The following is a 13453-nucleotide window of genomic DNA, read 5'->3' as shown; positions in this document are numbered from 1 at the left end:
AAAAAAAAAAAAAAAAAAAAAAAAAAAAATCTCTGACTGTAGGGGAGGGGTTGGACAGGGAAGCCTTGAATAAAATGATTCACTCCTTCGCGCATTCCTTCTGCATACAATTGAGCACCTACTCAGTGCCAGGGTACAGGCTGTCTGCTGAGCAGGGGGACCTAAAGAGCACACAGTTGGTGCTATAAGAGCCTCTGAGCCCAGAGGACCACAGGGCTTTTTCCTGCAAGTGACTATGTAGCCGTATAGGTGGATCTTTCCCCCTCTTTTCCATCACTGGGGCTGCTGCCGTCTTCATGGCTTCTCACTATCAGTGGTGTCATAATCAAATGGCCTTCCAGCCTCCATTCTCGGGGTCCCTCCACTCTGTGAGGCCAACACAGCTGTCTTTCTAAAACACAAACTTGGACCAAAGCTCCCAGGCATGGCATGCCAGACCCTGCAGGACCTGTTATGCTCTGGCCACTGGGATTCACTCACGGCTCCTTGGACTCAACTTTTTTTCCCTCTTCTGTGCCTCTGCCTGTGCAGGTCCCTCTGCCTAATGCCCCCTTTCCCTCTCTTGTCTACCTGGTGAACCTCCACTGATCTCCTAAAGCTCACTTTAAATGTCCCAACTTTTAAGTCACCCTCACTGACCCACCTAGAGGCCGAGTGATTCTCTGCCTAGCACAGAGCCTGGGGCACTGCAGCAAATAAATGACAAATTCCTTCTCTCATTTTCTTCCTTGTGCTGCTCTGGCATCTTATATCCTCCACTCAGCCTCAGTCTGTGTTACCTTTTTTTTTTTTTTAAATAAATTTACTTATTTTATTTATTTATTTTTGGCTGCATTGGGTCCTTCTTGCTGCGCGCCGGCTTTTTCTCGTTACGGCGAGCGGGCTCTACTCTTCGCTGCGGTGCGCGGGCTTCTCATTGCGGTGGCTTCTCTTGTTGTGGGGCACGGGCTCTAGGCACGCGGGCTTCAGTAGTTGTGGCTCGTGGGCTCTAGAGCGCAGGCTCAGTAGCTGTGGTGCACGGGCTTAGTTGCTCTGCGGCATGCGGGACCTTCCCGGAGCAGGGCTCGAACCCGTGTCCCCTGCATTGCAGGCGGATCGTTAACCACTGCGCCACCAGGGAAGCCCTGTGTTATCTTTTTAAAACTTTGTTTAGAATCTGTGAGCGTCCTCGGGGGCGGGGCTGTGTCTCGTTCATCTCTGTGTCCCAGGGAAATTGTCTGGCTTAGAGCAGGTCAGTCTAACAAAGTTTTTCACTGATTCGAAGAATAAGGAGAGCAATAAGGTCCCTGGTCAGTTTTCCATAGAGCTAAATGTGTTTAGTTTCTCTTCTGAAATTATATACTTGAAACTTTGGGCTTATTCAAATAACCTTTCATTTCTTGCACCGCTGGTGAAACAAAATGGCATTGTTGGGACAAGAGTGAACCCTGCCTGTGTTCAAAGCTGCACTCCGTCACTACTAGCTGAGTAACCAAAAGCAAGTTATATAATTTCTCTGTGTCTCAGTTTCCTCATCTGTAAAATGGGAAAAATAATTATAACTACTTCCTAGGGTTGTTAGGACAATTAGATAACTTAATATATGTAAAGTATATCTCACATTGAAGCAGGCACTCTCTATAGTATAACTATTATGACTTCACTTACGAAACAGGTGATAGAACTTTTTTATTAATGTCCTTACCTAATAAAATTAAAACATTAGAAACTTTGTTTTCCATACTTCCCGCCTGCCTGCAAACACAATCTTATTTCTTTTTGAAATTTTAATGGTCTACGACATCCAAGGTCTGGGAATCACTTCTTTCAATTATCTAGAACTCTAAAATGGACATAAAGGACTGGGTTTGAGTCCCAGCAACCACCAAACTGAAGTTAGCGAAGTTAGCAAATTTAGCAAACTACCAGGGGTAAGAATGCCTGCCTTGGATTAAGGCAGGTTAGGACTGGTCACAGGGACATGGCAGAGGTGTTGGAAAATCAGAACCCCTCCTAGCAGAGAACTGAGAACATGCTGACTGGTTGCCAGGTGATGCTCAAAGCTTTCTAAAGGTCCTTCATACTAATGGTTTCCACAGAGCAATCTAAACCTTTTGAGGAAAAACCTACTGTAATTAGTGCTCTATATGCTGTTGACTGGTCTTTCATTCACTTGAATGAGGGGCTGGTGTAAAGGTTTCCCTGCTTGAGCATGTTTCTAAGATGGAAAAGACAGGTGTTTATGTGTCAAATAAACAGAGACCAAGTAATACACTCGTTAAGCTTTGGTTTCAGTATGACTAAAAAAGAGGATTCCAACAAAAAAAGAAAAAAAAAAAGGCATAGCTCAAAGAAGTGATCTTAAATATAAATCTTCAGAGTTTTAGAGTTTTTCTAACACATTCTTTCTGGAATCACTATAAATAATGAATTAATGTGTCTATTTCTTTAGGCAGAGATGCCCTTACATAAGCAATAGTTAAGTATACAGTTTAAAGAGAATTATATCATGACAGCAACATAAAACCAATGGAACGTACTGGCCAGTTAATGCCTGTCTTCCCCAATCCCGATCTCAAATCCTTTCTGATGTTACATGTAGAAAGACCCATCCTTAGAACATGTCTGTTTTGTTCAACACAGTATATACCCTGTACCCTGCACAGGGCCTGATATACAGCAGGCTCTCAATGAATATATTATTTTGCACTGGGGGATGGGAAGGAAGCTAACACTTCTTGGAGACCTACTATGTGCAAGATCCCCCATGAAGTCTTTTTCACATATACATCACCATTTTGTATTTCACATTCACACTGTTCATTGATATGGAAAGCAATAGAAATGAAGCTTATTGATATGTTGTAGGTCTAGGGCAAGACATAAACTTTACAGACTTCAGTCCCCTCTTCTTGCCAGGTCACCCCAATGTTTATAAACCAACAATGATCCTCGAGTTTTAACTCAAGATGATTTTCCATCAGCTTCATTGCTTCCTCGGTTTCCACTGCTGTGACATTTCAACATTTCAACCTTTCTCTACCAAGGCCGGCTCGGCTGACTCTTATACAAAGGTCCTCAGGTGCCATACGGTATAACAGAAAGAGAATGAACTCCTTCTCAAAGGAGTATGGACTCAAAGGAGAGAGATCCAGATTCCAGGCTCTGGATCCTACCTACTAGGTGCTCCTGGAAAATAAGTCTCCAATCTCTGTGCAAACATTTATATGTTAAATTCAGTTATCTGTGAAATCAAAGGGCTGGAATAGGTGATAAATTCATTTATTCAAACAACAAACTTATATTGAACATTTTCTGTAAATCAAACTCTTTGTCCGGTGCTGGAGATATAAAGATATCTAAGACAAAATAAAACCAAAGTCCTGCCTTCAAAGAGATCCCAGTCAACTGAGGTCACATTTTATGCTACCTCAAAGATTCTTTTCAATTTGAAAACACAATAAATCTATGTCCTGGGAATCCAAATGTCAATTAAACTCACTCTGTAACAGTAATTTCAAAGCATGTTTGCTATCTTAGACCAGGTACAAGCCCTAAAGTAAAAGTGTATGGCACCTGGTCTGGACGACAAATGGTGATAATAACTGTAATAAAAAAAACAGACTATTGCTAAAAAGCTTTCTTCTAAATCTCACTGCAGCACCTAAACAGTAGGAGTTCTTATTGTTTCCATTTCTGGTTCTATTGCTGAACTATAATATTTGAACAATACTCGTAGACTTCAAATGGTGAAGCGGGCTGAGAAATCAGACACCCTACCATACTTAACTAAGGGAACAAAGTGAGGCACATTGATTTTATTGGACAGTTTGAATTTATTATAGGTTGCTCATAATTTCCTGTCTCATTTCTTTAGTGCTCTTGGAATTTGTGTCAGGATGTCTTAGGTTATCACTCTCCTTCCCTCCATTGTCCTAACGTTTACGCCAACAGACTGAACTGACTTAGAGAAAGTCCCCGGACGAAAATTGAAGGGGAAAATACCCAAACGTTGAGTTGGAGAAGGGCAGAACCTTTGGAAAAAAATCTGAAAAAGCAATGAAGATGAAAATGGAAACTCTGTGAAAGTTAATGTAGTGTAGAATTGGCGAACATACCACTTATTCCTTTAAACAAACAGAAGAAAGAACCCGCTCATGAGGTGCACCCAAATAATTCACAGGTGGTGAAACCATTAGAGTCCTGCAATTTCTTGCTTCAGAAGTGGAGTAAGTCTCCGGTATTATAAATGGCGTATGCTCACATGCGTGACTTCTCTGCTATTCCCTTTCTCTGAACTATCCCCCCCCCCCACTTCCATGCACAAAGCCTTTTGGGTTTTTTTGTAATTAACTTATTTTAATAAGAACTTTAGATAAAAATCTAGTGAGGTAGGGAGATGCAACCTACTATACTAATTGCACTTACAGAATTATAATTCCAAATGGAATATGCTTATTTTTTTGCCTGGATTTTGGTTATTATAAACTAAGCACAATGGAGTAGAAACTACGTAAGATTGAAGTCTGCCGTCATGATGCCCCAACGATACTGGGCAGATGTAAACTCCGTAGATATTGGTCGCACACAGTTAATGATAATTCTCGCAATGATAAATATTTGCTTTGAGAAAAGTTTCTTCCCAAAGAATTTATCTTAACTAAGACACTGTTATAGTGTGCTCTGCTGCACGAACTGATATTCTGAACTATAGAAACTGGAAAAAAAATTTAATGTTTGAAGTCAAATACTGACTGATAATATCTATGAAGATAATACACTGATAATCTGTGGGAAGCCATAATTTACATTTACACATGGATGAGAGGATTAAATCACCAGTACCTAAGCAGGAGGGGGAGAGCAAAATGAGCCATCTTGTGTGGTAATTGAAAGTAATTACATACATCACAAAATTATTCCCTACAGAAGAGTTTTTTGAAAATTAAAAAAAAAAAAATTGACAACAGAATGTCCAACAACCTTCCAAGCTCCTCACTGTAAGGACTGTGCCTTAAATTATCTTCCATGGAGCTTGGCTCTGTGTTGGGTATACAGTTGGTGATAGATAAGTGATTTTCACATGAATGAAAGTAATCACTTGAAATTTTATAGTACTTTGGAGTTGACAAAACACTTGAACATCTAATGCTGCGTTTTCCTCTCAAGGTATCCTGGAGAGTTAGGAGAGATGGACAATCGTGCATGGATGAAGAGACAATAGCTTCGGCGGGTTATGTGACTGGGCCACGATCATAGGGCTGGAATCAGTGTTACAGCCCAGATGGCCACACTCTAAAACCAGGGCTCTTTCCTGACACCTGGACACCTCCTAGAAAAATGTATCAAAGATGGTTGAGACTACATATACTCAAGAAGTGTGTCTTACTTTATAAGTTCTGTTTGTGTGTGTGTGTGTGTGTGTGTGTGTGTGCTCATGCATGTATGAGTCTGTTCCCCTCTCTGTCACTTGTTCACTCCTTTATTTTCTGACATCTCTGGAGCTGCATTGGTGGTGTGCCTCAGTTTCTGCTTCTTGGTATCCTTTTCTGTTTTCTTTGCCTTCCCCTTGGGTCTGTGTGGTTCTGTGTCCTTGGCCAGGTTGTGTGGTCCTGTTCTGCTCCATGAGATTCCAACTGTTTACCACAGCCCTGCCTTTTCCACCCCCCTTATTTCTTACTGCTCCACCCACTCCTGGATTTTGTTTGAAAAAAGGATTTGGACCCATTTTCCCGTTTTTCCACATACCTGCAAGTACTTAGAGAACTCTAGGTATACAATAAGTTGCAAACCACAAAGGCTAAACCACCATTAGGGTGACATGGCATGTCCTTATTTTAATTTTCTCGTATAATAAATGGAAAGTGGTATTGGTACTTACTTATAAGCATTCATTTCATCTAAATGTGAAGCAATGTTATGTAAAAAGGTTTTCAGTATGACAAAGAACACCTTCCTGCAACTATCAGTGTTTTAACACAACGAGGGTTTATTGCTTGCTCGTGGTTAAACGAATGTTCACAAATGTAATTCTGTGAGACTGGCTGGCATGGCGGTGTGGGGCTCTGCTCCATGTAGCCATTCAGGGATGAGGCCTTCCATTTGGTGGCTTGACTATTTTCTAGAGTCTTGAAGTTCTTTACTGGATTCTCTGCATCCAGCAGGTATATAAAGAGAGAGTTCTTGCTTACTTGGAGGATTATGTGGGAGATGTCAGGCCTAGAAGTGCCTGCCATATGTCACTTCTAACGTCATTCCATTGACCAGAACTCAATCATACTGCACCAACTAATTACAGAGAAAACTGCGAAATAAAGTTTACCTTTGTGCCCAGTAGTAAAAAGAAATGAACTTTTGGTGAATCCACAACATTATCTCTGCTATAATGAGAAACTTTCCAATTTTATAAAACTGTGGCTAATATAAGTATCATTTTCTTCCTGAGGACAAATTTTGTAAAAGGAAAAAATACTTGAGAACTAAATGGATTTAAAAAAAGATATGAAATATGCAAAATTCATTCTAATTAACAATGGCAAAAAGGATCGTCATTCAATTGTTTTTCACTGTGTGGAGAGAAAGAAAAACAGAGTATGTATCTTCTCTTTTGAATGTATTAGGCTTATTGATTTGGTCTTACTAAAACCAGAATTGGTGAAATGCTTCACATGTGAAATGGATGTTCACATGTTCCCCTTGCTACTTGTGCTTTACCCTTTTCTTATATTTTCTTACCAAGTCATTCATATTCATCCATTTATTCATTCATTCAACAACATTTACTGAGACCAGGCATTCTGATAAAGGTAGGAGGAACACGTCACTCCCTCTGCTGTCACCCACAACCTTGTTGACTAGACAAAAACCTAAGTACAGTATGAGAAATAAATACAAGGAAGCACAAGAACTAGAAGAAATTACATTTAAAAATATTGTCAAGAATACAGTGAATTATGGACGCCTCTGACAAACAACTACTACATACTGACTATACACTGGTGGAATTTTGGGTGGGGTAGTCAAACAAAAATGACCGTTTTTCTTCCAATAAAGGTTACAATAGTTACTGAGACAAGATATATTTCTATGACTGGAAGAGAGACTATTAACAAGTATAGGAAACTATTGAAACTGATTTATAAATACTGAGCTCCTGGAAATACAACAAACAAAAAGCCAGAGGTCACTGTTGTCTGCAGACTACTACCATTGGGACATCTACACACAGCCAGAAAACGTCTAACTGCCCTACATGCTGGGTGCTCCCAGTTAGCAAAGTCCCTGGGAGAAGAAACCAGAACAGTTAAGCTTTATTCAATGTGGTTGTTAATCTTGAAGTTCAGGAATTGGGGAGATTTAGTCATTTATTTTTGAGCTCATGGAAAGAAGGGGTTGATAGCAACAGCATACCCAGTTCGGAGGCCAGTTCCCCACACAGCTGTGCTGGCCTATTTCAATTAGGATCCTTTCGGATCCTTACATCACCTCTGCTATGCCAGTCCTAAGCCGCTCATGAGCCAGTCCTGCCAATCAAGCCAAAATTCAACCACATGGTATGGCTTTTATGATGCAGACAGAAGATGACATGAACTTGTCTCATTCTGGTGAAAACACAAAATTTGAAGCCAGCTCTCTAGATGAAGAAAATTAGTAAAAACAGCAAGCCTGAGGGCTTCCCTGGTGGCGCAGTGCTTGAGAGTCCGCCTGCCGATGCAGGAGACGCGGGTTCGTGCCCCGTTTCGGGAAGATCCCACATGCCGCGGAGCGGCTGGGCCCGTGAGCCATGGCCACTGAGCCTGCGCGTCCGGAGCCTGTGCTCCGCAAATGGGAGAGGCCACAACAGTGAGAGGCCCGCATAACGAAAAAAAAAAAAAAAAAAACAGCAAGCCTCTCAAACTTGATTTAGACACATTTTCCTGTGATTATCTCAACATGCTTCACCAGTAGGTTATTCATGATGAGTCAAGGAACGCTCTGACTCAAGAAGAGACTATGGTCCTCCTGCTACAAAGAGGTCACTTCTGGGTCACTCTACTCAGGAGACCACAAGAAACAGAATATGCACAAGGAGGGAAGGGTAGAATGAAACTTACATAATTAGACCTGGAACCTAAAATAGACAAATTAAAAGCAGAGCCGTCACTTGACCAAAAAAATGAGATATATATATATATATATATATATATATATATATATATATATATGAAGTCAGAAAACCCCGAACATGTGGAGAATTAGAGAATCATGTGAGTCTCTTTACATCCTTTGCTCTCTGAATTTAGTTCACAAATGGTTACGACGCCTGTATATACAACACATTCTACCGGGTACTGGGGGAAATGCAGAACTTCACAGGACTCTGTATTTTTTCCTGAATGAGTTTAAGATTATATTTTGATTAAGCCATAATAAAGGGGAGGACCAAAATACCAAACCATGTTTCATGCAAACATAAATCCTGTGCAAAATGGACCAACAAACTGGGTTAAAAAAGGAGTAGCAAGGACGGGGGTTAACCACACTTCACTGATTGAAATTGCACATAAAATTGCACATTGTTATAAAGATATAAGAATGAACTCTGTGCACTCCTAAGTTAGAATAATAGCCTACCATGTGGTCTGCTAGAGATATGCTTTCCATTTTATTCATACATATTGGTAAAGGGGAGCCAACATGTACTAACACTCCTATAAATGCACAAATACATTTATTTATTCATTCTTTCTTTCAATTAAAGTCTTTAATATATCCACAGAGTCTTTCAAGGAAAAACTTGCCTGGTGTAACAGGATTCTTCTGTAGTTCACTAGTGACCACTATTGGACATACTTCCCTCAACTTATATGAAGCCATAGAACTGGTTCACATGAAAATAATAACGGGGCCCAGAAAGTCGTCCTGAAACAGACTGAAACGCTAAAAACAGGAGAAAATAAAAATGTAGCTGACCATGTCTAGACAAAAAACATCACAAAAACGTGAAGTAAATAATGTTTAAAGAAATGCCTCACTACGCTCTCCAGATGTACATGAAATATCCTTAAGCTTGACTTAAAGACAACGTAGGCATACGAGTAAGAAATAGATGTAAACAGTTATAGAAAGGTGTCTGTGCATATGCACATGGACGGACACACACACACACTTATTGGAGCAGGCCACAGTCTGCTGTAAATAAGGGATTTGACATTCATTCCACGAGCTAATGGTGCTTCTCGCCATCCAAGATAGATCCACTAAGATAATAGTAGAGGAAAGCGCCAGAGCGACCAAAGGGATGGGCTATTGTGTCTGACTAGTTTCCATGTATAAATTAGTGCAGAGAAGAAAAAGAAATTCAACAGAAAAACACATGTACTTTATTATAATTCTGAGTGCTACCCTTGCAACTGCCACAATAGCAGGCGAAACAGCTAAAAACCACTTAAAAGAAACAAAGAGCAAATGCAAATTTGATTAAATGCTTTTCTGACAAGAAGTGACTTGACTTCAAGTTTGGATGGACACATACGTCAATGGCCGGTCGTGGTTTTTGCCACATTCCTTTTGAGCTAAACAGTTGGGACAAAGGAGGGAGAAGGGAAAAGGGGAGCACGGTGGGGAGATGGGGAAGGTTGGGTTATGTGGCTTACTTTGACCTGAATATCAGAATAAAATCTCTTGCTCAGCACTACTGTCCTACTCTGTCCAGAGTAAAAAAAAAAGAAGTCTACAATGTTGGAGCTTTGCATGAAAATGTGGTGGTGACCAAAAATAGATATAAAAGACACAGGCAGTTCATTGTCTCAGGAGTAATGCTCCAGTGGGAAAGGGTTTGGGTAAAACTGAGGGTGAACAGCATACAATATTTGTACACACTCAAGAACAAAGTCATGATACAGACGATTCTGCTATCAGTGATATGAAGACTGTTTTGAAGTAGAAGCTGGGCTTTGCCACTAAACAAACAGGCTGTTTTCCAAGTAAGTAAAAAGGAAATCTTTAAAAATTGCTTAAATTAATTCTAAGAGTAGACAGACTCTTATAATGTATAAAACAATTATAGGAAAAACAAGCCGCCCAGTTCAATTTCCTGATCCAGACAAAAGGTTGAGCTGAAAATGTCACACTTCCGGTTCTAAGTCAACTACTGATCAGGCTAGAGGTCACTTTCTCTTGGGCCGATAATTTACTTTTGGCCCAAAAGCTAAATGGGACAGTGAATGAGCAAGTGTGACAAGTGCCCTTAATGTTGTACACATCTTTATTGGCCAAGATGAGGCAAAAAGCCTAAATACCTCCGACAAAGACTACAGACGAATCTGTGTCATTGCTTCCATCACGGCTAAACATTTTACAACCACAGTACAAAGCAAACAAGTTATTTTCTCTCCATTATTTCACCTTTGAGTTCAAATATAAGCTTATTTCCTTATCTGTAGAATGGGTTTAAAGATGCTTTATTTGCAAGGTTATCGTGAAGATTCATTGTAATGCTTTTCAAACAACTGGCCTCGTGTTTGGCACATTCAGACACACAGTACATGGCAGGTACTACTAACGCTGTTATTACTCTGCACGGGGATGTATCTTGGCGCTCACCAGGCAGTTCTTTCTTTTCTAGCCTAATTCTCAGAATCCAAATTCATTTAAATACAGGTATAAAGCAAACCTGGGTCTTATTTCCTTTTATCCTCATAATACCATTATTGTAATTTAAGCGAAATATTTTATGTTTCAAATCTGAAATAAGCAAACACTCCTTCTTATCCATATAAGCGTTATTATATATTCAAACGCATATATGAATATTCAAGATATCAAAGAGAAATATCATGCAGTTTACCAAGTGGGTAGCAAAACAATCTATTCCTGAATGGGGAAGTTTTTCCAAAGTATAATGAGATCATATACTTCTTTATGAAGATACCAGAAAAGTACTATGTACTGGTAATTTGCTTCATGATGTAATTAAATGCGAAAATAACCCCTGCTTTTAAAAAAAATACAAAGAGGGAAAGATGAGGCAAACCAATGGCGTGTATATAAGTAACACGTCCCATATGGAAAAAATGAGACACCTTTCATAAATTGCTTGCCCCACTAGTCATAAAGCACACCTAAACATTCTGCTTTTTATATTCCTCAGAACAGCTAAAAACGTACAGTCCATTCATACTTAAAGTTCAGTTTGCATTTATATTTCTATGAGAACTTGAAAATATACTTCTATATTTACAGCTTTTGCAATGCAGCATTATGACTTCTTGGCTACAATGATGCAAATCAGAAGTGGAATTGTTAACATATTTAATCACTCTCTGATGATGAGCCTTCCTGAAGTTTTAAAATCTGTGCTTAAGTAGCTTGCTTCCCTTCTTCAAAATTATAGTGCAGATCAAATTTGTCAGAGTCTAATCAGAACAAACATCCCTTCATCTTCGATGAATCAGTGCAACCTATACATGCACTGCATTTTTCCCTTTTTCCCTTCTTGCCTGGTTACCTTCTGAGGAAGGGCTGGCTCTCCATAAATGCGACAGGGAGAGCTACAAGCACGTTTGTTTGGACTCAGTGTGTGCAAATTTTGGAATCAAACCTTCAGATGAGGTTTACGAAGCTGCCTGCCCAGAACACTCTGGTTTTGAAAAAATGTGCATTGCTATTAATATTTTGAGTGTAGACTGTTTTTGGACAGTAAAGGTTCATTTTCTGCCCATAAAACCAAGTATGAGTCACAACGGAACATTTACTTCGAGTCAAAAATGCAGTGTGTGCTGACGTTCCAGAGCAGAGCATCTTATCACTGTGACTGTGGAAAGAAGCTGCACAAAAAGTCAGCACTTTCTTCTTCTTCAAAAGCAGATCTGAGATCAAAGACCATAATCCTCAATTCATAAATACCAGCATTAACTTGTATCCGCAGATGACTTGCCGTAATTATGAGCTATAATCTGGGTTGGCCACAGAGAGGCTTTCATTCCCTCTTTTACCTGTTTCCCTAGCACATGTGCACAGAGGAAGGAGGACCCATAAAAGGTAGTGGGGAAAAGCCCCTCACAGCCCATCCTTCAAAAATATTCCAGGAACACTTCAGTGAGTGAGTTTGATTTCAGGACATCTGTTACCTAAATTCCAAGCATGCACACCACCATTTACACAGCCCTCAGCTCACAAACTCCATGCAGTATGTCCCAAAGCTCATGTCTCAGTATTCTTAGTTACCTCTAACTAATCCCACAAAGTCTTGCAGACTTTATTTTGCTTGGGAAGTTGGGGTTAAAATTCTGCAAGAAGCTTTTTTTTTTTCTTTAAATCATGTAAATTATTTTACCTGGCCTTTGAAGAGAAAGATATACACAGGCACACACACTCACATACACACACGTACACACCACCTCAACAGCACCCAGACTAAATGGCCATAGCGATGTATTGAAATGAAAAGGCATTTACCAGGAGCAGGAAAGCCAGAAAGAGGAGCGGTGTGCCAGGAGTTGCCCGACGGCAGCATTCCATGCTTGGATCCTTGCCGGAATCCGAATCGGACACTGAATAAGCTGCTAAGTGCTCCTCTGCCTGCTGTCACATCCAGTACTGGTGCTAACACTCCAGTCCTGCCTATCCGCTTCCATCAGCCCCGCTCACATTTCCTGACTGAGGGGTGGGTGGGTGGGTGGATGGGTGGGGGGTAAGCTGAATGGAATCTCTCTCGGAGCCGGCAGCCGGCCAATCAGGCTCCTGCTAATCAGACATGCTGAATAACAAAGCCAGGGGGACAGAGAAAGTGTAACAGTGCGAGCGAGAAAGGGAGGAAAGGACGAAAAAGAAACGAGAGCGGAGGAGTGCGCAGCAGAACCAGAAGAGAAACGCAAACGATGCAGAATTGCAAAAGATGAAGCAGAGCCCAGTGCTGTTAACTAACCTGGTTAGTTCTCTGTGAGATACGTTTCTATTTGCCGTTTGCTTGTGCTGGTGCCTGTTGCTTTGTAAAGTACAGTAGCTCCCTGTGACTCTGTATTGTTCCATTCAGGAGAGAAACTTAATCCCTGTCAATATATAACATATGCCATAAAGGGAAAGAACCACAGACGAAAACTGACTTAATGTGCCCTTTAAACGTGTTCTGTACAACTGCTTTATGTCTCTTCCATAAAGTTCCTCTTTATTTTCCCCCTTGACTTAGAAAAGGGAGACTGTATAAAATTTTGAAAGTTCCTCACTAAGCCTAAATAGAGGCATAAGTTACTTTGTGTAGTAATGACTTGATTTGAAGAAGAAAAAGAGCAGGTTACTTCTTTGTAAAGTGACAATTTAAAATAGCCCAGGTTTACTAAAGCTTAAGGTACAATTAGAAATTTAGATCCCCTGTTTAAAAAGAAGCCCTTAGCCAAGACTCGAGATGTGTGGGGCTGAAATTTGGGGTTGAGGAACAGCCCGGTCTTGACACAGTGCCAACTCTCAACTATCGGCTTTAGCAGGAGGAGGGAAA

At 40.4% G+C, this 13453-nt stretch overlaps 1 protein-coding gene across 1 annotated transcript in view; it reads right to left on the bottom strand.

Annotated features, from left to right (window-relative positions):
* ADAMTSL1 (ADAMTS like 1) overlaps nt 1-12632 on the bottom strand; it is a 472821-nt gene extending 460189 nt beyond the window's left edge. The window contains exon 1 of the mRNA XM_007455565.1: nt 12418-12632. Coding sequence (XP_007455627.1) covers nt 12418-12480 — 63 coding nt within the window. The 5' untranslated portion in view covers nt 12481-12632. The remainder of the gene's footprint in view (nt 1-12417) is intronic.
* Nucleotides 12633-13453: the final 821 nt, after the last annotated feature.

Source organism: Lipotes vexillifer, unplaced genomic scaffold (assembly GCF_000442215.2).
Source record: "Lipotes vexillifer unplaced genomic scaffold, Lipotes_vexillifer_v1.1 scaffold912, whole genome shotgun sequence".
Lineage (NCBI taxonomy): Eukaryota > Metazoa > Chordata > Mammalia > Artiodactyla > Lipotidae > Lipotes > Lipotes vexillifer.
The sequence above is the reverse complement of the archived record's forward strand: the minus strand, read 5'-3'. Positions and strand labels throughout refer to the sequence as shown.